The sequence below is a fragment of the Trachurus japonicus genome, chromosome 20 (assembly GCF_045865225.1).
Source record: "Trachurus japonicus isolate A0001 chromosome 20, Traja_1.0".
NCBI lineage: Eukaryota > Metazoa > Chordata > Actinopteri > Carangiformes > Carangidae > Trachurus > Trachurus japonicus.
The window spans coordinates 8051909-8077974 of NC_140926.1; the positions used below are offsets into that span (position 1 = coordinate 8051909).

At 42.5% G+C, this 26066-nt stretch overlaps 3 protein-coding genes across 6 annotated transcripts in view; all 3 read left to right on the plus strand.

Annotated features, from left to right (window-relative positions):
- Positions 1-14387, plus strand: part of arhgap29a (Rho GTPase activating protein 29a) — a 34899-nt gene extending 20512 nt beyond the window's left edge. For all 3 annotated transcript variants that reach the window (XM_085763795.1, XM_085763796.1, XM_085763797.1), the window contains 17 exons: positions 201-347; positions 1224-1288; positions 1378-1488; positions 1621-1701; positions 2570-2752; positions 2852-2989; positions 3505-3695; positions 5421-5590; positions 6122-6250; positions 8100-8198; positions 8373-8536; positions 9352-9540; positions 9884-10021; positions 10299-10534; positions 11489-11804; positions 11913-12021; positions 12456-14387. In XM_085763795.1, the coding sequence (XP_085619921.1) occupies positions 201-347; positions 1224-1288; positions 1378-1488; positions 1621-1701; positions 2570-2752; positions 2852-2989; positions 3505-3695; positions 5421-5590; positions 6122-6250; positions 8100-8198; positions 8373-8536; positions 9352-9540; positions 9884-10021; positions 10299-10534; positions 11489-11804; positions 11913-12021; positions 12456-13411 (3422 nt within the window). In that variant the 3' untranslated portion in view covers positions 13412-14387. The remainder of the gene's footprint in view (positions 1-200; positions 348-1223; positions 1289-1377; positions 1489-1620; positions 1702-2569; positions 2753-2851; positions 2990-3504; positions 3696-5420; positions 5591-6121; positions 6251-8099; positions 8199-8372; positions 8537-9351; positions 9541-9883; positions 10022-10298; positions 10535-11488; positions 11805-11912; positions 12022-12455) is intronic.
- Positions 1-22742, plus strand: part of LOC146966348 (histone H2B-like) — a 141504-nt gene extending 118762 nt beyond the window's left edge. Inside the window, exon 2 of the mRNA XM_085763414.1 lies at positions 22729-22742. The gene's annotated coding sequence lies outside the window, so the exon portion shown is untranslated. The remainder of the gene's footprint in view (positions 1-22728) is intronic.
- The window catches only part of abca4a (ATP-binding cassette, sub-family A (ABC1), member 4a), a 32446-nt gene continuing 21882 nt past the window's right edge, over positions 15503-26066 (plus strand). For both annotated transcript variants that reach the window (XM_085763410.1, XM_085763411.1), the window contains exons 1-10: positions 15503-15618; positions 16006-16117; positions 16723-16816; positions 16926-17067; positions 17313-17452; positions 19673-19800; positions 20047-20244; positions 22604-22693; positions 23618-23852; positions 24356-24495. In XM_085763410.1, coding sequence (XP_085619536.1) covers positions 16052-16117; positions 16723-16816; positions 16926-17067; positions 17313-17452; positions 19673-19800; positions 20047-20244; positions 22604-22693; positions 23618-23852; positions 24356-24495 — 1233 coding nt within the window. In that variant the 5' untranslated portion in view covers positions 15503-15618; positions 16006-16051. The remainder of the gene's footprint in view (positions 15619-16005; positions 16118-16722; positions 16817-16925; positions 17068-17312; positions 17453-19672; positions 19801-20046; positions 20245-22603; positions 22694-23617; positions 23853-24355; positions 24496-26066) is intronic.

Consider the following 26066-nt stretch of genomic DNA (forward strand, 5'->3'; position numbering starts at 1 on the left):
ATGGTATTAGCCCATATCACACTCACACAAGGTCAGCGTGGGCTTTTCTCTATGACTCAGTCACAGATGTTGTGAGCTAAACATAAGCCCGGCAGCGGTGACAGGGATGTTACGTTTACGTCGGGGTTTGCCGCTGCCCGACATTTTTAAGCCCGAGTTTGACCCCACTGCTGCTGCTGTTGTTGTTGCCGTGGTCACAGGGCCATGTCCGCCTGTCCGGGTCGAGGAGGTGGACCGGACGCTGCAGCGGCAGGACAGCGGGGTGGAGTCGGCGCTGCTCTACGCCAAGGCCTGGTCCAAGTACACCAAAGAGCTGCTGTCATGGGTGGAGAAACGCCTCAGCATGGGTGAGTTAATTACTGCACAGGTGGAGTATTTCTGGAGGCAGCAGCAAAGCAGAACCACAAAACATTGCATCTAGGAAAAACACAGGAACTATGAACATGCAAAACAAAAAACAAAGTTGCATCATCACACCTGTGTAAGTGACATGTTGGACCACACCTCAGATCCAAACTAGTTTTTATTATGTAACAGAACTAGAACTGTGTTCCTGGGAACTCCTGTTTAAACTTTTGCCCCCAGTTTCAAACTTTTAATGTGAAAGCAAAGTAAAACAGACACCACAGTCAAAATACAATACAATACAATACAATACAAGCATTTTATTATCTAGTCTACGAGACATATCCCATTGGTCCTAAGCGCAGCAGCATGCAGGTCATGTTGGATCAAAATATTCTAAATTATTCTGAAGTCACGCAGAATTCAGGTTGTGGCACAAATGTGGGTATTATTTAGATTTTAAATTCCAGTCAAATCACCTGAACTGGACTTGAAAACAATGGCGTCTTATCCAGGCTCAAGGTTGAATGTGAGAGTGTGAGTGTGAGAGCTTTGTGTGTGTTGGGTTCACTGGTTAATGAATGGACCGGTCTAATACTCCAGTCAACACGGTGACACAAAGCGCTCAGTCAGGTCGTACAGTACGTTAGTTATCAGGCGAACAGACGGCGTGTTTGTTTATTCAACACATCTACTCTGGCTAATGCTTTATTTACTGATTAGTTTCAAAGATGTGTCTGAGGACTCAAGGACATTAACGATGTAATCGCTATATAATTTAATGATTTTCAGTCTGTTGTATATTAAAATAAGATCTAACAAGTAAAAACACTCATGCTCATGTACTTTAATGTTAATCTCTGTGTGTTCGTTTCTAGATATTGAGTGTGCAAAGAGCTACGCCAAAATGGCCGAATCTGCCAAGACGCTTGCAAGTCAGCAGGTGAGTAGATTATTGGTGCAAAAGTTGATGCCAGCTGTTACTGCAGGTGTGAAAGCATCAACATTAAGACATTGTTCTCTCCACTGAAGGAATTCATGCCTTTCCGTGAGATCTACATGACGGCCTTCAAAAATGACAGTGAATACAGCCAGTTGGTACTTCAGACTGCAGCAGTGCTCCAGAGCAACAAGTTCATGCAGGTAAACAGCGCAAAAAAAACAACAACGCAGAATGCATTTCTGAAATAGTACTTTTTTTTGTGGGTTAATGGAAACAAGAGGAAGCACTGACTTACTGTGTGTGTGTTCGTGTGTGTGTGTTTGTGTCTCCAGCCTCTCCTGGCCAGAAAGAATGAGCTGGACAAACTACGAAAAGAGGTCAAGGAGCAGTGGCAACGAGAGCAAAAGAAGATGGTGAGCTGACAGACACAGTGAAAAGGCCCCTCACACAAATGCTCCCAGAATCTAAAGCTGTTTCTCTGACCTGTGGACTCGGTCCAAGAGTGGAGAGGCAGCCCAGTGTACACATGCATACAAATGTTTTGTTTTGTCAGGTAGTCGTGCAGCGAGCCAGGACTATCGCTGTGTTCCACCTTTAGTAGAAAGAGCAACACTGGTGGAGCTAAAAACACTTTCCACTGTAACTGGGCATGATTAGTTGTTTATATATGAATTGCTTTTTAACACTGAGGTAGATTTAGACACTAATTAAATTCCTACTTTCAGAAAATATGAACAAATCATTTCTTTAATATTGCATAAATCACTTTGGTCTTATTTACTGTTAACTTTAAACTTAAATTATGGGTTAAAAACAAAGCTGCTTTTGGTTGTATGCAGTGATGCAAACTGCATTAAAGGGATAGTTCAACATTTTGGCAAATTGGCCCATTGCCATAATCTGGTAACGTTCTGTTATTATCTCATAGCGTGGTGAATGTGCAGGTCACAACTTGTCCACCAGAGCGTTTTGGAGATGTTGGATTGTGTATTTGATGAGTTTGATGAGGGAAACCAAGAAATCCCATGAGCCTCCGTAGCGTAGCTCTGAGCAGCTCACGGCTCTGCTCCGCCGTTCTAAAAATAGCTTGCACCGACGATTAAAAGTAACAAACCTACTCCTAAAACTATAGGGATTATGGCAATGGGCCAATTTACCAAAATATTGAACTATCCCTTGAAAGTGTTGAAAGGATCAGCAACTATCAGTTGTATGTTGCTTCTCCTCCATGGGTGCGTGTTCTGTGTTTTTAACTTGACTTAATAATGTGTTTGTCTCCAGCACGAGGCAGACAGCGCCCTGAGGAAGGCTCGGCTGCTGCAGGTCCAGCGGCAGGAGGAATACGAGAAGGCCAAAGTGTCGACCAGCCGCCTGGAGGAGGAGCAGATGGGAGGAGGAGGGGGAGCGGCGGCGGTCAAACAGCTGGAGAAGAGGCGCAGGCTGGAGGAGGAGGCTCTGCAGAAGGTACAGCACAGCACCTGATACCTCTGACAGGATGGATGGGACTTTTAGGAAATCATGAAACAGGATGAAAACCAGATCGGATCTTCCTTGTGTTTGCAGGCTGAGGAGGCCAGAGAGCACTGCAAAGCTTGTCAGGTTGATGTTGGAGAGAAGAGGGTGGATCTCGCCAACACCAAGAGTGAGATCATCACCCAGATCAGAGAGATGGTCTCACAGTGCGACCTCACCCTCAAAGCTGTGAGTTCATGTCTTTCTGCTTATTTAAAGTTCACACTAGACGTACACTGCAAAAACTCAAATATCTTACCAAGAATATTTGTCTTATTTCTAGTCCAAATGTAATTTCTAGTCAAAACAAATCTCATTCTACTTAAAATAAGACTCATCACATAAAAAGTAGCTTGTATTTAGACAGTTTTTACTTCTTTCAAGCATATTTTCACTTGAAATAAGTAGAAAAATCTGACAGTGGAGCAACTTTTTCTTCCTTATGACGAGTGCAAAAAACTTGCTTTCACTGGCAGACTTTTCTTCTTATTTCAAGTGAAAATTTGTTTTAAACAAGTGAAAATGGTGATGAATCTTATTTTAAGTGGAAAGAGATTAGTTTTGACTAGAAATGAGACATTTTGACAAGAAATAAGACAAATATTCTTGGAAAGATTTTTAGTTTTTGCAGTGTAATAACAGACACCTGCAGGATAATAACAACATTTGTTTCCTTTTTTAAAAAAATTTCTTTTTATTTCCAGGTGACGGTGAACTGGTTCCAGCTCCAACAGGCCCAGGTCGTCTCGCTGCCCGTCAACCACCAGAGTCTGTGTGAAAACGCCAAGCTGTACGACCCCGGCCAGCGCTACATCGACTTCGTCAGGAGTTTGCCCACAGACGGGCCGCGCCTGGAGTCCCACTCGTGTGATTCAGCTGTTACACAAAACATAGGGTGAGACGGCAAAACTCTGCTCACGCATCGTCCTAATCTGATCCCAGCCTCCTTTGAATCAGACACAAATCTGATTTTAAAGGTTTTGTGCCCAAAATTAACTGCGTCTATCCTCTCAGTCATCGGTGTTTATGTTTACTTTGTCAGATTTCTATCACAGAAATTACTTAGTTATTTTTCAAAGAGAGATAAAGAGCTCTCAGAGGGTTAACAGTCACAGTCGGGGTTAGTTTAATTCCTCTCATTTCGTTTATTTGAATTTTTTTAGTGAAAAGACAAAGTCCCATTCAGTTAATGATTATATTCTACATTTATACGCCGAGTCAGGAGCTTAAATGTTATATCGGAGGGCTCTGTGGGACTCTGTGAACGTTTATTTATGGTAAACAAATGGTTGTAAGTGCAGCGGTGCTATAGACTGAGGTGCAGTGACTCAGGGAGCGCTTGTTTTGGAAAGCGTAAAACAATTGGGGTGGACGGAGCTTCCTGCGGAAATGACTGCGGTCACGGGAGAGAGGAGCCGGGGCAGTGGGCTCACCATCGGTTTTACTCCAACCTCTTTGAAAGGTTTCAACCCTTATACACACACACACACACACACGTACACGCACACACACATTGTCTCTGGATTAAATGGGAAAACATGGAGCTTATTCTATATTTGGGCAAATTCAGCAGCACCCAACTCTCGTGAAAGCTTTGGGCCTGAAATTTGGTTTCCTTTTCAGAGAGTTTTGTTGACACAGGTTTGTGGTCTCTCACTCTCTCTCTCACACACACACACACACACACACACACACACACACACACACACACACGTACACACACACACACCAGACAGATGGAAATAGGAGAGTGCTTTGTTCTCACTTAGTTTTCTCCCCCACCCTCCAACTCTGATCCCACTGATCAAAAGAATTCAGTTTGAGAGAGGAAATGAAACACACACACACACATACAGTATATACACACACATACACACACTCATATGCACCCTCATCGCTGGTCTTCAAGAGGTTAAATATAGACCGCTGACCTACATACTGTACTATATAACAATGGCTGGCCCTGGTTTTAGGCATCAGCCGCTCTGGAGCCCATCTGAGTCAGTTAATCATCGTTATTCTCTAATTAACAGCCGTCTTTGATGCTAAAGTGGCGACTGATCTCATGATATCAGGATGATTCAGCGAACGTGTTGATAATATAATTTGATAATTCAGTTTGGGGATTACAGAGACACTGATCTAATTTAAAAAACATCCGAGATGTTATTGCTGGAAATATGAGAGGAATGACTCCGAACTGTTAGATTTCAGGAGCATTTTCACAGTCGACACTGAATTAAATGAAAGTGTTTTGCTGTTCTGGGGTGTTTTTTATTAAAGATTGAAGGAGGCACTGTATAATGTCTGATTAAATTCATTGTTATGATTACAGATTTCCCCATTAACACAAACATTTTTATATTCACAGCTGTTTAGTTTCCTGAGGTTGAATCAATCTGTCCAACGCTGAAATTTAAAGAGGAAACACACTGGACTTTAATGATATGATTTTATGGCAGTGTCAACAATGTCTGACTGTAAAAGCTGCAGTAAAAACCTCTTTCATCCTGATATTTAATTGATATTTAATATGGGCACAGAACTCCGAGTGTCTGCCTTCAAAAATACTATATTGTATGTTCACTATAAATATTTATTCCACTGTTTTCCTCCCCAGGCTGCCTTTCAACAAGCGCTCCCTTAGCGGCTGCCACTCGTCCCACAGTAACCTGTCACAGGCATCCGTGAGCTCAGACCTCCCTGGTGGAGATGAGATGGACAGCCCCATGGGCGCCCAGCACACCAAGATAGCAGAGAGGCGCTCCAACAGCAGCACAGACATCCAAGGTACGCATGTTTTACATCTGCAGAGTCGATACTTCTCTTTTTGTGGAGCATGTGAAACTATTTAAGCAAGTATAGCTGTTGCAGTGTTTTGCCAGACAAACATGTAGTTACTGGTCCAAACACAGTCATTATGATGTCATGTAGAAATCATTGTTTGTGTCAGACCGCCCTGAATTCTGACAGCAAAAGGCTGGTTTGGTTTCTGAGCTGTCGTCATCTTTGTTTACGAAGCTCTGCGGGTACATTTCATTACAGAACAGACAGAGATGAGACATCATGTATTTCTTCAGTCATCCAAAAGATTGTAGAGCCAAGTACAAGGAAAGAAAAACTACAAAATGCCATATAAGGAGAAATCCAATTTCCTTGTTGTTTCCCTTTGTTTTGTTTCACTTATCTTTGCAAGTTGGGTCGAAACTGATCTTTTTATTACACAACAGAGAGAGATTTAAGTAACTCTGATGCCGTTGCACATGACTGACATGTTATTTATCAGTATTGTGGTTGTTGTTTTTTGTTTTTCTTATCCAGCACTTCGGATTCAGGCCCCGTTTCGTCCCTGGGCCACGTCCGGCCAGGGTGGAGGGATGTGCAGCGATTCAGAAAGCGCCGGAGGGAGCAGTGAGTCCCGGTCCATGGACTCACCTACGGCAAGTCCAGGTAGGAGCAGTGTGCCTTAAGTTTCAAGGTTTAAATGGAAGAAAACATGCATGCTTAGTGTTTTTAATAATGTGATAATGGTCAGGGAGATTATAAATGATAAAGAGATCGTCCACAGTGATCATCGGCTCCGCTGCTTAATGTTAACACCTCCTCAGGCACTGTGCTGTGATAGGCTCAAAAACAAAATCAACAAACTGTTTGTGTTACTTAATGGCTAATTACCAGGAAAAGCCAACAGCTAACATCTTGATGTGTCCTTTTGATGCTCCGTGTAAACCTTTTCCTGCCGTCACATTTTTCAATCAAGGAAGTCAAAACACCTCTGAAGTTTGGATGTTTACTGTGCAGCCAAACTAGAAAAGCCAAACTAAATCAGTGTGTTTCCCACACTCATTACACAACACCTAGCTCTAACTATCAGATGGGTCTGGTTTGTGTCGCTGATAAAGCAACCACACATTGCAAATGATAGACAGGATGGGCATTCCTCAGCGCTGACTGTCTTAAACAGCCCAGGGGCCTCCGTGCACTTTTCTTCCCCGATGAACTTGATGTTCACCCAACTTCGCTGGCATGTTATCTGAAGATCCAGGGGCTTAGCAACCACCGACAGTGGTGCCTCTTTTGTTTAACATTATGCAACTGTATCAGTCAGCAATGTACACAAACATAAAATAAAAGCAGCTTCGGTGGTCGGGTGTCTCTCAGTGTTTCCTCTGTTGCCGTGCAACAGGGCGTACTGTACGTGTCACAGTGTAAAGTTATTAGAAGAAGAAGCAGAGAGACCTTTAAGTGTTTGCAGGTGGACACATATTCTCTCGCTGTAGCTTTTAAAGCCCCTTCACTTATTAGATTATTTTACACTATTATCTGCTGCAGTGGTTCTCAACCTTTTTTACATCAAGGACCAGCAAACACCAGAAATACACAATTATTTGTTCTGAGACTGAATCATATTACTTTTTTTGTACATTCAAATTAGGGCCAATGGCGTGAATTCTTGGAAATATTATAGAGAAATTTCTGGAAAATAGTGGTACAAAAACGTTTAAACATTTGTAGGAAGAAGTGGTTAAAAAAATAAAAAAGTTTTTAAAAAAATCCAGAAAAAAAGTGTTGAAATTGTCAAAAAAAACCCACAAACAAACAAAAAAACTATAATAATAATAATAAGAAAATAAAAAAGTGGTAAAATTTCAAGAAAAAGTTGAACACCCTCAAGGACCCCTGGGGGTCTCAGGACCCCACGTTGAGAACCACTCATCTATTGTTCACTGTTATAAACATACTGTATATTTGCTGGTCTGGGTGTTTAACAGTAAATATTAAGACAGCACCATGTTTCCTTCTATCTTGAGCTAATTTGTGTATCAAATCCTTCCTTCACTGGGAGAGGATGGTGGTTTTGTTAGTAACACTATATGTATAAGAATAGGATGAAGGGTAGTCTGCCATTTCCAATTGTACTGAAGTACCCACCATCACTCGGAGTGTAAAGGCCGTAGGAGTTTATCCCTGATGAGACAGTCGGGGATGAGCCTCCTGATTGGCTCAACAACACTGTAAAAATCAGGTCTATTGGAAATCATTGATCAGTCAATGGACGTGTGAATCACCCAGCAATCCACCGCCGGATTGTCTTGGTTATCAACATGTAGATGGCCCACACCTCGTCAGCGGTGTGGCATTAAATTCAGGTGGACGTCTCGGTTTGTGGCTCAGTGCTTCCCAGTTTGATGGTAGAGAACAAACAGGCAGTAGGAGGAGAAAAAAAGAAAGTAAAGAAAGCGACTTTAAGTGACTGTTAAGATGTGGACTCACTGGTGTGTCATGCTGTACTGCTCAGGAGACTTCAAGAGGAGATTACCCAGAACCCCCTCCACCGGCACCATGTCGTCTGCCGATGACCTGGATGAGAGAGAGCCTCCCTCGCCCTCAGATAACGGTGAGTCTGACTGAGTGTTTTTATTGACATCACACATGTTTCAGTCTTTGTTTGTTCTAGATTTTCTTACATATTCGTCCATATTTTCCTTGTCGATATTATATAATCTCTTAATATGGTGATTTCCTTATTCTCTGGGTCTTTTTACACTCTCTTTCTCCTTTTGCTCACCAGGTTTAAGTGATATTGTAATAGAAACGGCCAGCTCCCCGGGTCCCTTTAGAAACACCCAGATGTCCAAAGCAGCTCAAACCCACAAGCTAAGGAAGCTCAGAGCGCCCTCCAAGTGTCGAGAGTGCGACGGCCTCGTGGTGTTTCACGGAGCAGAGTGTGAAGAGGTAACCTTGGTTTCTTCTTTCTTTCTTTTTATCATTATTATTAATTTGTTTTTTTGGTCCAAATGAGTAGAACCAACCATGACTCACTCTCGCTCTCTTTCTCTGAGTTCAAGATGGACATTGCCAAAGTTTCACAATGGCTTCTTTTATCATTCATGGAATGTAAAAAATCAAACTAAAACAAAAGAGAAAGAGAGAGAGGGAGAGAGAGGGAGGGAAGGAGAGAGAGAGAGCGAGCACCTCTGCCCCCATCAAAACACTTGAATGAAGGGGGAGAGTTGAATCTGGCCACAGACTCTCCTCAGAGACCGAGTCCACCAACTGGTCTCAGTCGGGGGAACGGGCAGTGGAAACTGAAGACCTTTTGTTTGTCTTCTGACGAATCCCCCTCTATCGACCTTGTGCTCCCCCCCGACTGTTTATTTTAGATCCAGTTTCTTTCCATATTTATTACAAACAATGAAGAAGACAATAACAAAAGTGTTGCTGGATTTTTTTTTTAATGCTGGGTTATGTAATGCTGATAAACACACACACACACACACACACACACTGTCCAGAGCATAAGAACATAACTCGGCAGTGTACTGGAAACTTTCCATGGTGCTGGTTCAACGGGTTACAAGTCACGCAGCTTGTTTGTGTTTTTTTTGTCTTTATTCAGTGTGCAGTTCCCAAAAGTGACTTTTATGAGGACATATTTTTGTTCCCAAATGCCAAACCAGCTGGATTTGATATACAGAGATAAAAGGGTGTCAATTGGTCTGCGTGTTTTCTCTGAGAGTAACTGAGATACATGTCAACTCTGTGTGCAGTGTTCGTTGGCCTGCCACAAGAAGTGTCTGGAGACTCTGGCCATCCAGTGCGGCCACAAGAAGCTCCAAGGGAGGCTTCATCTCTTTGGCATCGACTTCACACAGGCGGCGAGGAACAGCCACGACAGCATCCCCTTCATCATCCGGAAGTGCACGTCGGAGATCGAGAACAGAGCGCTCGGCATGAAGGTATCTTCACCTCAGATGTGAAAGATCAAATGATTGTTGTCACTCAACAGAGGGCTGAGCTGTATTGTTCATAACAATGGTGCTCACGATTAAAAATCCTGTTTTCTCGAGTTTTTAAGATGTTGCTTCTTCAAAAGATTTCTGTTTTTCTGTACTGAGATGTTGCAGTGTATGCCAAAGCCTCCACATACTTTCCCAGTGCATACAGTGTACTGTGCCGTTCTTAAGCGTCTTATCCTGTTAATATTCGGCGGCTGTGATCACCCGGTGTCTCCATGGTGAGGCCGGAAAATTGCATCTAATTTTCCCACGTTTGAATGCATTTTGTTTTTGTGCCGTGAAGGGAATCTACCGCGTCAACGGTGCCAAGTCTCGGGTGGAGAAGCTGTGCCAGGCGTTTGAGAACGGCAAGGACCTGGTGGAGCTCTCTGAACTTTACCCCCACGACATCAGCAACGTGCTCAAACTCTACCTGAGACAGGTGAGCTGCTGCTGCTGCTGCTGAAACCTTATCATTGACCTGTAAACGTGCCTACGAAAACACGGATGTGGGACGGTTAAAAGTGACTCTGCTAAACAAAACCGCTGCTGTGAAGTTTATTTGTCTCAGTTTATTTTTAGCTCATGTTCTCCACTTCTCATCTCCCTAATCGTCACTTGTATATTTGCTTTTATGTTTCAGTTATTTCTGTTTATCATCGACTTCCTTGTTTCATTTGTTTTACTTGATCTTGTTTCCTCTGTGTTTTCCCTGGCAGCTTCCAGAGCCACTCATCCTGTTCCGCTTCTATAACGACTTCATCAGTTTGGCCAAGGAAAGCCAGAGTGTCATCGTGGAGGAACTGGAGGCGTTGCGTCTCAGCCCCGCCCCGGTGGCACCGGCCCAGGTCAGCGTCGAGCTCAACAGGGTCCTCTTCAAGATCAAGGACCTGCTGAGGCAGCTGCCACCAGCTCATTACAAGACGCTGCAGTTCCTCATAGAGCATCTGCACCGGTAGGCAACACACACACACGTCTGCTGAGTGCAGGATTTTTTAAGGGAAACGCCAAAATTTTTTTTTTGGTGTCTTGCCTCACTCCCAAGTCCATGACAAGCAGATAGACACCATCCTTTCGACTGTGCAAGGGAGATACGGGCAGAGCTGGCGCACCGCTAATTAGCTTAGCTCAAACGCTGGAAGTGCATAGGTAGTGTTAGCCTGCCTCCTACCCAAGCCGAAATCAGCAGTCAGAAACTGATTTCATTTTAGCTCTAAACTTTGTAAATATATCACTTTATCGACATTTCAAACATTTTTAGGCGAGAAAGTAGCCTTTAATTTGTCTAAATACCAGCTGTTTACAATTTTGTTCGGACAAATTCGGCGCCACTCAAGCTAGCCGTTGTGACCAACGCACTTCCGGTTACTTTCACAAAATAAAACACCCGTTACCCTTTACATACAGAAAACCATGACGATAGAATTTGTGCTTTTACTTTGAAATAGGAAGCTAACCTACCCTCGATGTAGCTAGCTTAAACCAAAATAAACCGTCTTTGCTTGAACCCTCCGTTTTGGCCGATCTCGTCCTACCGGCATTTGACCGCTCAAGATGCCTTACCGGAGAGTTTTGTCAGCTCTGAGATGAAGATCGGTCCGCCGGTTTCCGTTTAGAGTTGCTGAAGAGTTTCTCTGATGACTTTACGTGGAGGCAGGCTAACACTACCTATACACTTCCAGCGTTTGAGCTAAGCTGATTAGCGGTGCACCGGCTCTGCCCGTATCTCCCTCGTTACTGCACGCACAGCCGAAAGGATGGTGTCTATCTGCTTGTCATGGACTCGGGAGTGAGGCAAGACACACACACACAAAAAATGTTGCCGTATCCCTTTAAACTGCTCCTACTTGTGAAAGCACAGATGTTTTTCTAAATGACAAGCCCTCCTCTTTTCTTCCTCCCTCTCCAGCGTCACAGAGCGCTCGGAGGAGAACAAGATGACGGCGAGCAACCTGGGCATCATCTTCGGCCCGACGCTGATCAAGCCGAGGCAGGCGGACGCCGAGGTTTCCCTCTCCTCTCTGGTGGATTACCCCTATCAGGCTCTCATCGTGGAGCTGCTGATCAGACACTACGAGATGGTCTTCGACACCTCCCTCAGTCCCCTAAGCAGCACCTCGCCCTCGGAGGTCGACGCCCACTCCAGCCCCAACTCCCGCCTCACCCACCAGGAGAAGGAGCAGCGGCTGAGCAGGCACTCCAAGTCGCTGGGAGACATCAAGGAGGTGATTATAGCCTTTTGTGCTGAAGTGGAGATTTTACATTTATTTATCCTTATTTAATATGAAGTTATAAATTAATGCTTGTGTGTATGTTTGTGTTTTTTAATACAGCAAACATCTAAGGTGTATAAAAGGCATTCCTCCATTATTCCTTCTTCCCACTTACTGGCTGAGGTGGAGGAGACCACACCGAGCCTCGATGGAAGTGACTTTGAACCCGGTCAGTGTTTATTATTATTATTAGCTCTGTGCAGGATACTGTTGATTAAAGCAGAAGTAAGCGATTCGGTCGTTTTGGCTAACTTCTTGTCAGCCGATGGAGTTAGCAGCCCCCGCCCTCGTCCCTACGTCAGCCCATTCACGCGCATCCCTTGGCTGCACACACAGAGAGGACCGCCCCTTTATGCCGTTCTCTCTCCTCATTGGATAAAGGTTGTAGGATACAAGGAAAGTTGTCTCCTCGGCTTACAGCAGAGCAGAGTGACTGACAGACCCGTGTTTCAGACCAAACACTCTATAAAAGCGATTGCCGTTGGAAGATATAACTATTTAAGACTTATATTAACACAAAAATTCAGCTTACTTGTGCTTTAATTTCACTTTATTTTACATGGTATGTTAATGTCTAATCTTTGTTTTAATCTCTGTTTAAAGCTGACGAAGTGGACTCAGAGACTCACAACGGGGTTTTATCATCGGGCGTATCTGAAGTCCCGAGACCTGGCGAGAGAGGGCTCTGTCGATCTCAGCACATCACAGTCACCAGGGTCCAACTCCGACACCCTCGCAACAAACTCAGGCCGGTCAGCATGCCGGCAGAACGGCTCCTCGGCAGAGGCCAGGTCGACGAGAACAACACCTGGAACAGCGCCGACCAAGACGTCACGCGGAGCGGCAGCTGCGACCAGTCCATCGAAGAGGTGGACGAAACGGAGAATACAAAATCGCGAGTGGCCACGCATTACCGGAGTACATTTATTGACACCCAGACGTTGCGCAGGACTTGGGACAAACAGTACAAGCACGAGGTCGCTTCCAGGTCTGTCAGGATCGTGGCCAGCTCGTCCACAGAGAGCACGGCAGCGGACGCCAGCAGCTTATCGACCTCGGTGCCCACAGAGAGCGCGATGAGCGCAATGTTCCCCAACAGACCTTACACAATCGCAGTGCGACCCAGCAGGACTTTGAGAAGAGAGGACAATGTGACCAAGTACAGCCCCATCACGACGGCTTTCAGGGCTCCCCGGACTCTGCAGCCTCCTCCGGGAACCTTCTACAAGCCCCCGTCGGGGAGCAAAGCTAAATCGCTGCAGAACTGTGCATCAGCTAACAGCGCAGAGGAAGAAGAGGAGGAAGAGGAAGAAGAGGAAGAGGAGGAAGAGGAAGAAGAGGAAGAGGAGGAGGAGGAGGATGAGGAGCTGGGCATTGAGATAGAAGTGTCTGTCGATGAGCCTCTTGAGGAGGGCATTGAGGGCGAGCAGGTGGCCATGTCTCAGTCTCCCAGTTCCAGCCCTGAAGAACTGGGCCAAAACCAGGCCAAACCGGTTTACCAGAGACTACGGCCCAGACGCCTCCAAGAGGTCGAACATCGAGAGGCTCATTTTGTGTGATTCTCTCGACAGTCGCGGCCTATCGCTGGGGGTTTGAACGTATGAACTCTGTGGTGCCATATTCTGTTAGAGAAAGAATAGGAAACATCTGCATTGACTCTGCAAAGACAATTTCCAGATGTGCTATAATTGTTGGCACTGTGTGGAGAATTAAATGTACCTTTGGTCCTCAAAAGACAAACAGGATGCACTTAAACTGCTGTATATTTTGTAACATGATTTGCCACTATTTCATTTACCAATCACCTGCTCAGTACAGTCTGACACCTGGTCGGAATATTTATAATTTTTTTTTAAATTGTGCAATTACATTTATTTGAGTATTTTGTATAAAGTTCTTACACGCTCACTATCTATGTATGTTTATATACCAAAAACTATGTTTGAATCATTATAATAGTGCATGTAGCCATGACTTTGAAAAAAAAAGCTTGGTGCACTTATCTGAATACTCTTCCACAAATCATGTTTCTACTGTGAGTCAGAATGTTTCAAGCTGTTACATTTAGGGTAATATTCAGCATTTTGCTAATAACCTGTGTATAAAGCAATATCATGACCCTTGTTACTTGCTGTACTGAATATTTGTACTGGTATCTGCTAATGTAATGAAGCAGCAGTTGCAAAGGGTGTACATCAACTTGTTTTTATACTGTGTCAACTCAGACTGTTCTGAAAAGCTTTTAGAAACACAATGGCATTATCTTTCTTATTTTAACAACTACATTTCTTAATAGCCAAAGCATTTTTCTTTTTTAAAAAACGGAAGTAGTTTTATCATTAACCTAAATCTTACAGGTTTTTTGTAAGTACTAGGAACCACATCATTTATTTAAATGGTATCTGTTTTTCATCGTAATGTACAAGGTTGGCAGAATGTTGAAAAGTTCAGTGTAAAAAAAACAAACAAAAAAAAACAGGTACATGAAAACAAACACCCTTTTGTAACTTATTAAAATATATCTGACAAATTCAACCATGTTGTTTTGTTTCTGTTTTCTATTGAACAACATCATAATGTTGCAGATGAGTTTTCACATGGACAGACCACAATTAAAAATAATAAACATTTATTCACAAAATAAATGTACAAGACAAGATGGGAAATTAATTTACAGTTAGGAATTTCAGTCAATAAACAACGTTGGAAAAGAATAAGAAAAACAACTATGAGAGAAAGATGATAAAGATTGAAAAATAAAAGGAAAGAGAATATAGAAATGCAAAAATTGACACATTTTTGGTCTTTCTAATTGTCTTAGGACTTTATTGATTTGAAATAATTGATAATAAATGAAAAAAACAACTTGCAAAAGTGAGTATGATATTTATCCAATATAAGCTAAGCAATATTTTGTTGTTGTTTATAGGTTATAATCATCTGAAGCTGTCCAAGAAGTATATTACATCATTACAGGTGAAAGCGAAGCGCGAGCTTTCATTAACCAATCGCGGCGCTTCCTGCCAGTAGCGTCGTCCATGAACGTTGACGTCATCCATAGCAATGGCGGCGCTCTCTTTTAGCTTACCTGTAGTTTAGTTTGGTGAGTTTTCTCTTCCCCGTTGTAAATATTTGTCTCCGCAGCTTTGTTTGGAGGACGTGGAGAAAACTTTTAATCAGAAACATTTAATGCGACTTGTTATAACTCTAAATGGTGAGATTAAATTCCCTGCTGTGAATACCTGCCCAGGTAAATCAGGTGAAACCACACCCCGGTGTCTGCTAACGTTACCGGAAGTGATATGCAAATTAGCATGCGCTACCCAAACAAATAAACAACACGGGCTAATGCAAATTTCTGGCACCTACACGGTAATTATCAGCAGTTTTGCAATGTTCAGCTCTTGTTTAGCAATAAAAGTTGAATACATGTCATGCAGTAAACCAAACATGATGACCTGAGAGGAGATTCTTCAGTTTGTAATACAGAATTGGGATATTTTATTATTAATAACAGTGGTAAAACATAGCGGTGGTGTGGTGGGATTATACAGTCTAATGAGTGCCAGGTGGTTAGGTCATGTAGGCCTCTACAACTGGATGAGAGGGGTTAGCAGCCTCCCAACACCGAGAAAGGAGATTAAATCAATCTGCTTAACTATTCACAAGGTCTGGAAACAAGCTGTGTTAGCAACCTCAGGGAGCACTCGGTTGAATATGCCGTGTTATGCTTTATTTACTGGGTGTCGGTCAGTGTTCCTCTGAGGTAAGTTCACTTTATACTTAAAATTCAGTCATAATGTTTATATCTATTTAGTCATGTTGAGTCATATTGGAGCCATGCGATTGCATAGTAGTTGTAACCTACCTAGATTAAAGCTAAATAATGCACCTGTAATGTGCTTTGTTCATTGCTGTGTGGTAGTTGCATCGACCATTATAGTAACCAGAGCCTGTTTATAGACAGTGAGAAGGTCTACATGGTGACCATGCCAAGTCTAGGCTTCATGAACGTCATTGCAGAGCTATTGCAAGCTTCCACATGGACCTCCCGGTGCATGAATGGATGGACAGCCTTTTTGATGTAGTGTACATGCAAATGCAAATTATATTCATTTGGATCATAGCAGCACTGTTGGGTGGTTGAATGCAGGTTTGTAGGCTGGTGCCAGCCCCTGCGGGGGTGAAAAGGAGGAGCCATGGGGGCAGGAAGACAGGTCAGACTCCTGCTGTGGAAGAACTGGACCGTCCGCAGGAGGCAGAGGGTAAAATCCTCTCAGTCATTAAGTGCACACTACATTTATGAAGCTAAAATGCCCTCAGGTTACTCTTTGATGATGAGAACAACTGATTAGGCTATACTCTATCCCACTATATGTCTGTCTGCGTCTGGTTTATTGCCTCGACAAAAGTATTTTTGCAGAATTAGAGGACATTAGTCAGATTTGATGAAAATATCTGGTAAAGCTGATCAAGAGTCTTGCTGATAATGTTTTCATAGTATAGATATATTTGTCTCTAATAGTGATGTCCATATATCCATGAATTTATCAGACATCGTTATATTCATCATATTAAATAGTATACTTTATATTGACGCAAGTCTACCACATATTGTCTGTTTAATATGCGACAGACTGTGATTTGTGTATGTTGTAGCATCCTACTGATTTATCACAGCTTGCTAGGACGGTCACACCTGTGTGAGACTGAAAATTTGCTTGTTTTAGAATATTATGACATGGTCCATTGTGGCAGGTTTCTATATGTATATTTGCATTTCGGTTCATACATCAAATGAATGAGCCACCCACTGTTACTAAAGGTAATGTTCATTTTTAGAAAGTTTATGCTGTGTTTCCTCCACCAGGCGCGTTTTTTCATGGAGATCATGTGGCCTGTTATACTGTTCATGGGACTAGTGTGGCTAAGAAGGGTGAATCCACTCTACCGTCAACATGAATGTAAGCAACGTCTCTCTCTGTCCTCTATGGTCCATGGCATCCTATTCATAAATGATGATAAATGACTTGTGCAGAGCCATGAAAGCCAATCCTGTCTCCTCTCCCTCAGGCCACTTCCCCAACAAGGCCATGCCCTCCACGGGGGTCCTACCATGGATCCAGGGAATCTTCTGTAATGCCAACAACCCTTGTTTCCAGTACCCCACCCGTGGAGAATCTCCTGGCCTTGTTTCCAACTACAACAACTCCATGTGAGCATCACGCTGGGCTGGTAGAGGGAGGTGGATCAGAGCCAGAGATGTTGAATTCCTATGAAACATTTGATCTGAGATGAAACGGAAGACTTATGTAATGGAGTGTTTAAAAAAAAATCTCTGGATTATATTTTACTTATTTCGAAACCTCAGTGCATAGTTGCAGCCGTATGTGAATGTATATATGCTGTCAGTGTCAAGACTTAATGTGTGTGATCTGCCGTTGACCCCTCTTTTCTCAGATTAGCCCGGTTCTACTCAGATGCCCAGGAGCTTCTTTTTAGCGATCCAGAGTTTCTGCAGCTCAGTCGCCTCTGGAAGCAACTGAATTCCATGAGTAACTTCATGAATACTCTGCGCACCCATCCTGAACGGGTCTCAGGTCAGTGCTCCTGGCTTTTATCTGCATACTGCAAAAACACCACTGTCTATAGAAGCAAACCCAAGGTCAGCGAGGTCAGTCCGGGTGGTTGTTTTGGCGCAGTCACAGATGGACAGAGTACTCGACCCCACTACTTGAGTAAGAGTACAAACACTACTGGTCAAAATTTACTCTGTTACAAGTAAAAGTAGCTCAGTCGACATGTTACATGGGTAAGAGTAAAAAAGTACTTGCTTTTAAAGGTACTTAAGTATCCAAAAGTAATTTACTTTAAGTCAGAGTAAGAGTAAATTTCTTATTTTTCACATCAATGAATTACTATAATTTTTTCTAAATGAATTTAAGGTTCAAGGTTCAAGGTTCAAGGTTTTTATTTGTGTCCCCGTAGGGCAATTATTGTTGCAGCAAGTAAAAAGAACACAGATACAAGACACACAAATAAAAAGGGGGGGGGGTGAGACCTGAAAGTAACGAGTACTTTTCAGCCTTCCTAGAAATTAACTCGAGTAAAAGTAAAAATATTTGTCTTGGAAATGTATTCAAGTAAGAGTAATAAGTACCAAAAAAATCTGAGATATCTACTTAAGTACAGTACTCAAGTAAATTTACTCCGTTACTGTCCACCACTGGGTGCAGTAGGTGTGACAGGATAAATTGTGATTTTACAAAATGTGTTTTTGAGGGTTTTCAAATGAAAAACACATGTGCAGATTTAATACAATTTGGAAACAAAACCATAATACATACTGATTCATAAACGCCTGGGAGTATCGCTCGATTAAAAACCACGTGACAGTCTAAACATCATATCTCACACCTCTATTTCTCATCAGTTGGTGTGTATTTGTACAGTGTAACAGGATTACATCACATGGCTTTAAGAAAGGGCCCGTAGCGTAAGCTGCTTACTTTCACCGCCAGCGTGTTGTTTATTTGGTGGGTGCGCTGTTCACATGGCTCCCCCCATCCACGTTTCTCCGCTCTCCCCCATGACAGAATATAGAAACACTGATCCTATATCAAGGGACACCATGCTAACAAACCACTGTCAACATATGAAGAACTATACTGTATATATACAGAGTGATTCCCTGCTGGTAAAATAAATCTTTATGATGGGAGTTCAGTGAGGCTGAGTGCATTCCAGCCTGAGAATGATTACGTCTGGTTGCTCTCAATGCTGCCACTCTCATGGAGAAATATGTAGATGGACTAACAAAGATAGGGATCCACATTCCTCACAAGTTCCCATGAAAGAAAAAGAAAAATGAATCATGTCGAGAACCATGTTATGTAACTGTATTCATCGGTTAGATTTAAAGGCTGTGGATTATGAACAACACGCGCAGCTAGGCGTACGTGCCCCCATGGTAATGTGGCCTCTGCTACCCCGCTGAGGGTTATGTTGCCTTCATGTACAGTACGCACCGGATATCTTTACTTCCACATGTTACGGCTAGATGCCTAACTTGGTTTCAGCAACAGAAACACTGACTGAGGTGATGAGTTGTGTGTTTTGACAGTTGTGTGTTGCTTTACCCAGATGTGTATGTGTAATAACCCTGAGGACTTTTGTGTCAGCAGTCAGAGCCTCACAGACTTTCAGGCAGCATGACGGAGTGAGTAACCTCGCCACAAAAAACAAGTGGTTACATTCAGCGGAGATGACAACTTTTTTTTTTCTCACCTTTTGACACAGTGAAACTTTTTTAAGTTTTCTGTGAAGATGTGACGCCACTCATCTGCTGCTGCTGTTAACAAATATACCTACAAACCTAATAATGCATCACATTTCACCGTCTTGGCTAGAAACACACAGTTTAAGACTTGAAACCTTTTTAAGTCCATGCCCTTTCAACATTTTTTTCTCCTCGGCTGCTAAAGTCAACATCACCAGTTTCTATTCCTTTTCTTGATTTCATGTTCTGTACCCTTCAGCTTCCAAAGTAAACGTTGCTCATGCACAGACAGGCCGCGGGAAACAATGACACAATACAGAGGTGGAGTGTCGTTATCCCATGCTCCTCTCCGGGTTAATCCTGCAGATGTGTCACAACTTGTCAGAACTATGTGGCGGTATTCAGTATTAAGTATCGAGATCAAAAGGAGTTTCATTGGATATGTGTTGGTGTTAGCCGTTAAATCCAGCGGCACATGAATGTACAATAAAAACAGCAGTAATAAATCACCTTTTCATGCAATTGTGTCTTTTTTGTTTAGGCCGAGGAGTTAAAGTGGAGATGATCCTGAAAGACGATGAAACTCTGACATCATACCTGCTCAGAGACGTTCCCTTGACAGAGTATGTGGTGAATCACCTAGTCAATGCTCAAATCAGGCCCGAACAGGTACAAGTACTCATGCATAAACACACACCTTTGTGTTGGATGAGATGTATTGTGGCCCTGAAACACATGTAAAGACACAAATGTGCTGCAAATTCACAAAAACATCTTCATCAGTTTTGCAACACATGCTCATAAACACACAAAAATACTCACAATGGAAATCTTTCCAGCTGACACAAGTGTGAGAATCAAATATAACACCTACAAAACTCTAATCCTATCTCCTGTCCCCTGTTCTGTTTCCAGTTCGCCTTTGGGGTCCCAGACTTGCATTTAAAAGATATTGCCTGCAACCACGACATGCTGGAGCGATTCCTTATTTTCTCCAGCCGTCGCGGACTCTACGCCGTTCGCAGTGCCATGTGCAAGCTGACCCAACAACGGCTGCAGATCATCGAGGACAAATTCTACGCCAACGTCGACTTCTTCAAAGTCTTCCGGCTGGTGAGCGCTTGTTTTATCCATCGATATACGTATATAGAGGGCTCATTAGGACGTTAGTTTTCTGTCTAATCAATATCTGTCCACAGCTCTGTCTCTACATTTACACACTGCTCATGAGCCAAGAGTCTTTAAAGCTGACAGAATAAAGCCTATAGATTATGCATCATTCGCCTTGACAGAGTTGTCCAGCCACTTCATGAATAGGAGAGAGGCCTTGTGTAGGGCTGCAACTGAATGGGTCCAATTTGGGATGTTGCCATGTTTATTTACTTGTTTGCAGAGATCTTATAAGGGTGAGTCAGGTCAGATAAGACCGAGCCAACATGAGAGTAGGCTGGCATAAGGCAGCGTAGGATTTGGCAGGATATTTTCAGAGTAGTTATCCAGCAGTGTCTTTTAAGTGTTAATTTTGTCCACGGCGTGTGGTTAATGAATGCATTGATCTGGTTGGCACGTCAACCTAACCAAAACCTCATTTAGTTAATTAAAAATGGCTCGTCAATATTAGAAGACATGTGAATAGCTGTGTTTATTATACTACTACTACTTTTAAAATACTGTTATATATTTTTCAATGGCAATGGAAGAATCTTACTTTACTCTGGTTGCACTTTATGTCTGACTTCACATCAGGAGTTTGTCCTCAGGTCACATCTGGATCAAAACAACGAGCTGACACAGGCCTATTGTCTGGTATACAGCAGGTTTACAGGCAGGCGACACAATGGATAAACAGCTGTTGGTGTTTTTTTTTTTAAGAGCGATGACTCACAGGGTGGGACAAGTGTTTCTTGTGGAAACGCTAGTTGCCTTTGTGCTCAAAGAAAATTAAAGTAAACCACTTACAAACTTTACAACAACAACACCATTCTCTACTCACGTCTCTATTGTGAGAAAGCTAAATGTGTATATTACGGATAAACATGAAAGGAGGTTGTATTTATTTATATCTTTTCATAAAAGGTGTGTTATAAACACAACCACGGTCTGTCACTGCAAATAAGAAAATACCAGTAATCAATTTGCAGAAATCGTGGCTGAAACAACATGTTTAAATCTGATTTCTTACATGCAAGACAAACTTTAAAGCCAGTTAAGTGCAAATGTAACAAAAGGACACCTTTGAAGAAACTCATTTTTGCACCATTGACTAAATTAAGATTGTTCTACAACTCTTTCCAACATGTTTCTTCAACTAAGAGGGAGTGTGAACTTGTGAAACAGCCACGAGCATTAGCGGAGCAGACAGACTTGGCCTCTTTCTGTAATTAGCTTAGTGCAGAGACATTCCTGTCTTTAGTAATCGCAGGGCACCGAGAGTAAACATGGGACGCACCGAGACAGGCGGCAACAATGGCCGCCCTCTGGCTCGTCTTCATCCAGGCACAATCATGTGCGACTGTGCCAAGTGTATTCAGGTGTCTGTGTGTTTGTGTGTATGTGTATGTGTGTTTGTGTGTGTCGTAGCAGGAAAATGCTTAAACTTTAGTCTCCCTCTCACTCACTTACACACACACACACGCTGAGATAGGAAGAAATGTCAGAGAGGAAGGATGTCTCCTCTGGCAGGTCTGTGTCTTGGCCTCGTGCTGCTTCCTGAACCTTTAGCCTATTGTTTTGTGAGCTGGCCAGAAGATCTCTGGGCAAAACCAGCAGATCAAGAGAAAGCAGTGCTCAGCAGATATGAGGGAAACTTACAGCACCTCAGATTTTTCTCTTTGGTCCATTAATACATGTTAATCAGGTCACTGCACCTTTTACCTCTATTTTAAAAGAATGTTTTAATTTATAAAACTGTTAAAATGAGAGAGTTTTGACATTGATCTTTAAATAATGACAATGGAGTTGTTCATACTGCAGGTGGCAGGTAGGAATGAGTTAGAGATCAGTTTCAGATGCTCTACAGCACAAACAGATGCTGCCTCATAACAAATAAGAGTTAATTTGATTATTCATCAGAAGTAAGATTAGATTTAAGTAAGATTTCCATATATATTAGTTTCAAAGCCTCAGTCCACAAAGAAATGCACACAGTCTGTATTCAGAAACGAGCCGTCAGGACTTTTGTAACTGTGATGTCACAGAGTTACAAAGCAGTCACCACTCTCAGCCATGACCCAAGTCTTGCAGGGTGCAGAGTGTTAACTTGAGATTTGCTATATTTCTCTTCAGTCAGATGAGGAAAAGTATAAAATGTGAGACTTTTGATGATGTAATGTGATATTGTTGTGTGTATTATTGTCATATATGGGCTGTGTTCAACTCAATCACTGTTGTTCCTTGAAAACAGAGTGAGTGACACCAGAGAGGGGGAGACATCTATAACATCCTAAAATAATGTATTTGTGTTTCTCTGCAGCTTCCTCGGGTTCTGGACAACCACTCCGAAGGCATTGAAATTAACTTCTGGGTCCGGGTCGTCTCTGCCGCCTCTGACAAACTGCGAGAGGTAAGAGCTCAGGTCCATGCAGTCCCATTCAAGAGTTCACCGCCCGCTATTTTTAGCCGTCAGGAAACAGTTGCTTCCTCTCGCCTGAGTTTTTACGCAAACACAGACAGTGGGGGGGCATCATTTAGTGCGTATGAGGAAGGCTAAATGCAGAACAGGCCCATTTAGCCTCAAAAACAGATACATCATCAGTACGGGACCATCGCAATGGAAACAACACTGAGGCAGCGGAACAGGTGAAGCCTCCAGACATTAAAGTTATTGAGGAAAAAAGAAAAGAAACACCAGTGGTGATTGAATGATCTGTATATGTGTCTATGTGCCCTCCTCTCTGTGTGGCCATTGGTTTGTTTGGATTACCTACAACAGAGTATTTTCCCTTCTGTGAAGTGCTTTATAGTTCAGTGCAACACGTGTTTGTGTAATTGTATCAGTGGAATTTTTTTGTTGTACCTGTATTTAGCAAACAAAGATGAGTGGAAATATTGTTTTGTTTGTTGTGGAGGTTTCCATGGAATATTTAATGTAGCTGACATCCTGTGGGCGAGACGCTCGTCTCTTGTCGCGACGATAGCTGACGCGGATCCACTCAGTGGTTCCCCTTCATGATGCACAGAAAAATCAGATGTGTATTTTAGTTTATTTTAGTATGATTGAGTTTCATTGATGATTCATGGACAGTTTAATACAGAAATCAACTTATATTAATAACAACTTAGCCACAAGGAGTTAAAAGTCTGATCAATAGCTGTTGATTACTGATTCTATCTTCTTCAAAACCCAACGTTCAGCTGCCAGAAGACAAACAATATAATGTTTGTAATTTAGCAAAAGGCTGCTTTAGCGTCTTGTTTGGTGACCTTGGACGTAACATCTGAAAGTTTCCATCTAAAGTCCTGTTTTGCTTGTGTTGCCTCTCCACAGTTGTTCCAGAGGAATAGCTCCGTGGAGCTTCTCCAGGTGGTGACTCCTCTCTTCCAGAACAGTCTGTCCTTCAGGCAGGTGATGGCCGCTGCCTCTCGCCTCGTATGCGGCTACACCGAGGGGGCTTTCTCCCGAGTCACTTCCTTTAACTGGTACGAGGACAATAACTACAAAGCCTTCCTGGGAATCAGCAGCAGCAGGGCACAGGGCCACTACACCTATGACAACAGCACCAGTGAGTGGATCACGTATGAGTGTGTTGGCATCGTTTGAACCCGGGGGAACCAGAAAACGTGTTTGTTAAGTGCTTAGAATGACAAGAAGAGAAGAAGAGGAAGAAGAACTTCATTTGTCCCCATAGGGAAATTTGTTTTCGGCATTAACCGTGGACATTTCATGGACACTGAATTACACACACAACATAGTGAGAACACACAGACACACGACTTGAATTAGGTGCAATAAAAAATAAAAAATACATCAGCTGTTCAGTATTTTGATGGCTTGTGGGACATATGAATATTTAGATCTCAAAGGCATTTCAGTCCTGACACTTTTTTACAAATCCATTTGTCTCCTACACTTTTCATCCAGTCATCCTAGATTTGTTTCTTTGCATTGAATTATTTTAATATATGAAATGTCACAGATTTTACTTTAATTTGTTGCCAGCTACTTGTCAACGTGGTCGCCCTGACAGTGGTATCACCAGTGTCTGTGTATAATTTCTCCCTCCAGCTCCTTTCTGCAACGATATGATGAAAGACTTGGAGTCCAACCCCGCCACCAGGATTGTGTGGAACTCCGTCAAGCCCATGCTGATGGGACAGATCCTCTACGCCCCCGACTCACCCGGCGTCAGACAGATCATACGAAACGTAAGCGCAGCGTCATGTTATAAATACATTTTACCCCGGGCCATGTTCCATTGTTGCATTAGACAAGATATGGTACACTTAACTTTTGGGAATTTTTAACTTTATAATGATAATGGAGGGTTTAGAGAAATAAACAAAGAGGATATCTCAGATTAGCACCTCTAGATTTTTTCCATTAGTCCATGACATCCATATCTCTGGTTTCGCTTGGAGCTGGCAACCCTATACTGCAGTGAACAATGTGTTTTCCTTCAAAAGAGGATCAGCTTTCCTCATGTCATGTCCAGCCTTTTGTATCTAGATGTAGATACGTGTTGGTCAAAGCCTCTCAGGGGGGCTGCCAGTCATGGATGGCTTGGTCGCAATGGACGAACACAAGCCGGTCGGCTGTGGTGACTACCGGGCAGTCGAGTGGCGCCACGGCTTCTTCTCTGTTATGTAAGCAGCAAAGAGTCTGTCCTTGAAGATGTGTGATCACACACACAAAGAGACGCACGCACACTCGCGTTTCCTCTTCCCCGACCTTTAGTGGCCTCTTTGTTTTCCGCTTCCCTCAGACTGGAATCTTAATTGCACTAAGAAACTAATGAGCAAGAGGTTAATCCATCACTTTACTTTAAGACTAAGAATATGGCCTCCACTGGCTCTTTGTCTTCACCTTAACTCTGTCACGCATCAGTATATTTCACAGGAAACTCCACATTAAGCCTCATACCTTTAAACATACTTTGTCACACACTTGTAGCTGTCATCTGTAGCATTTCTTAAACTGAAACTACAGTAATTTCACTTTAAAATAACTCATGAGAACTCATTTCTTTGCCGTGTTGGGCTCGAAGTGGTACATTATAATAATAAATAAATAAATAAATCCAAAAATTATCCAAATATGGCCTTATGATAGTCCATAAATAACTGAAGAATTACCCAGGAAGTTTGACCCAATAATCACTAGCAGGCTGAATCAGAGATATTTATTTGGACTTCACTGTTGTGATGAATACAACAGTTCCCACTGACTATAAAGCATATTATGGTACATACATGCATAATGAATGTATTTCTATTTTTGAACATGTATATATAAAAAAAGAAGTAACTATTTGTACATACAAAAGAAATAAAATGAATAAATAAATAAAAATAGAGCCAAGACATAACAAAACACAGCACATTGTTCGAAAAAGGAGTAGGAAGAAGTAAAAAATGTTTTAATTTCCCACCCTTTTTTAACTATTCTTCAGTTTGTAACTACTACATAATACATAATACCTATATAAATATATACCATATATATACACACATAATAATTACCTCAATCATAAATAATAGAATACACCTATAATAACACATGCATTTACTCAGTCAGCAGTGGAGTAGATTATGCTGAGTGTTCACTATTTTGTTGCAATGTCATATTTCCTATTGTGTACGTATGCATATGCAAAGAACTCCCCATACATCTTGGCTGCACGGCTACAAGCTCCTTTGACTGCCCCCTTGAAGAAACCACCACAAGGAGCCCCCACCACCCTCACCCACCCTCTCACCCACCCCCCTCCTTCTTCTTC